The 1,336-nt window shown below is 35.5% G+C and overlaps 1 protein-coding gene across 1 annotated transcript; it reads left to right on the plus strand.

The window, feature by feature from the left end:
* Positions 1-233: 233 nt before the first annotated feature.
* LOC110635555 (uncharacterized) lies at positions 234-1,016 on the plus strand. Its single transcript, XM_058130677.1, has 2 exons — positions 234-497; positions 717-1,016. The coding sequence occupies exons 1-2, from the start codon at positions 234-236 to the stop codon at positions 1,014-1,016; spliced, it is 564 nt and encodes a 187-aa protein (XP_057986660.1).
* Positions 1,017-1,336: the final 320 nt, after the last annotated feature.

The raw sequence follows: 1,336 nt of genomic DNA on the forward strand, positions 1-1,336 counted from the left end.
GGTGGAAGGTGGTGTGAAGCGAGCCTGGCCCTCAGTGTATTAGATCCTTTTAGTGGTTGGTGCTCCATGATAGGCTTTAAACGAACCAAGAAAGAAGGTGTCACTATTTAGTAGAGTCACTAAATTGTGGGTTATTTGTTGAGGGGGTTGAGGAATCAATTATGCATGTCTTGAGAAATTGCTATGGGGCGAAGGAAATTTGGAAGTGTATTTGTCGTAAGGATGATTGAACAATGTTGATTGAAGGGCTTGATTCTGTTGAAGAATGGATTTTGAGGAATCTTGAATGTTTGGAGCCTATTGCTGGTGGTGTGGAGTGGCGTGTCATTTTTGCAATAACTTGTTGGTTCATTTGGTATCGTAGAAACAAACTTTTGTTTGAAGGAAGAGATGAGGGAGTTAAGTGTATTGTAGCTACTGTGGGGAATTATAGTATCAATGTTGGTGAGGCTATGAAAAAGGATTGGGTTGCTGTTTCATTGCAAGTGCAGAAGGAAGTGAGATGGTTTAGATAGATTCCTTCAGAGGGTCCTTGCTTCCAATTAAATATTGATGCTTCCTATGTTAGTGAGAATAATTTAGCTTTTGGAGGAGGGATTTTAAGAGATTGGAAAGATGATTGGCAGGGAGGCTTTGTAGCTAATTTTGGTAGTGTGTCTTGGATTGGCGCTGAATTATGGGCCATGAAAGAAGGGTTGCATTTGGCTTGACAAAAGGGTATTTCGCAATTGATGATAGAGTGTGATAATTTAGAAGTTGTTCCTTGGGTTAATGGTGATAAAGAGCCTGTGAAAAGTTTGAGGACTTCAGTTAACTCTATTGAGAAGCTGCTTTTGTTTGGCTGGGAAGTGCAAATCAAGCATATTTTTAGACAAGGGAGTAAGTGTGCTGATTTCTTAGCCAATTATGTGAGTAACGTTGAGCTGGGATGTCATAGATCGGAGGAGCCTCTCCATGAGGTTTTGAATTGGTTGATGCATGAAAAAGTGGGAGTGGCTTATCCCAGGATGATGTAGTTTTTCTTAGGGTCCTTTTCTTTGTTTGTTCCAATTTTTTTCAAAAAATAAAGTCTATTATTATATAGTTGTTCAACAATGTAATTAATATATACTGTTTTAATATCATTTGTAAATAACATTAACAGGCGGTAAGTTTGAATTTCAATTAAAATTAATTATATAAAAAAATTAAGTTTCAAATTAAATTTTAATAATATTTATTTATTTATTCAACTATAAGTTTTTAAAACAAAATTTGGAATGCCCATGCGTAGATTAAACAAGTTCAATCATTTGTTAAAAAAAAATATTAATTAAGTTCGTTTGGCCTAAAAAAT

The sequence above is a fragment of the Hevea brasiliensis genome, chromosome 12 (assembly GCF_030052815.1).
Source record: "Hevea brasiliensis isolate MT/VB/25A 57/8 chromosome 12, ASM3005281v1, whole genome shotgun sequence".
Lineage (NCBI taxonomy): Eukaryota > Viridiplantae > Streptophyta > Magnoliopsida > Malpighiales > Euphorbiaceae > Hevea > Hevea brasiliensis.

What these genes read in the sequence shown, in the direction of transcription:
- LOC110635555 (XM_058130677.1), top strand. Translation starts at nt 234, where the DNA reads ATGTTGATTGAAGGGCTTGATTCTGTTGAAGAATGGATTTTGAGGAAT. An exon ending in CATTGCAAGTGCAGAAGGAA is followed by an intron (nt 498 to 716) that starts GTGAGATGGTTT and finishes GCTTGACAAAAG; the next exon opens with GGTATTTCGCAATTGATGAT.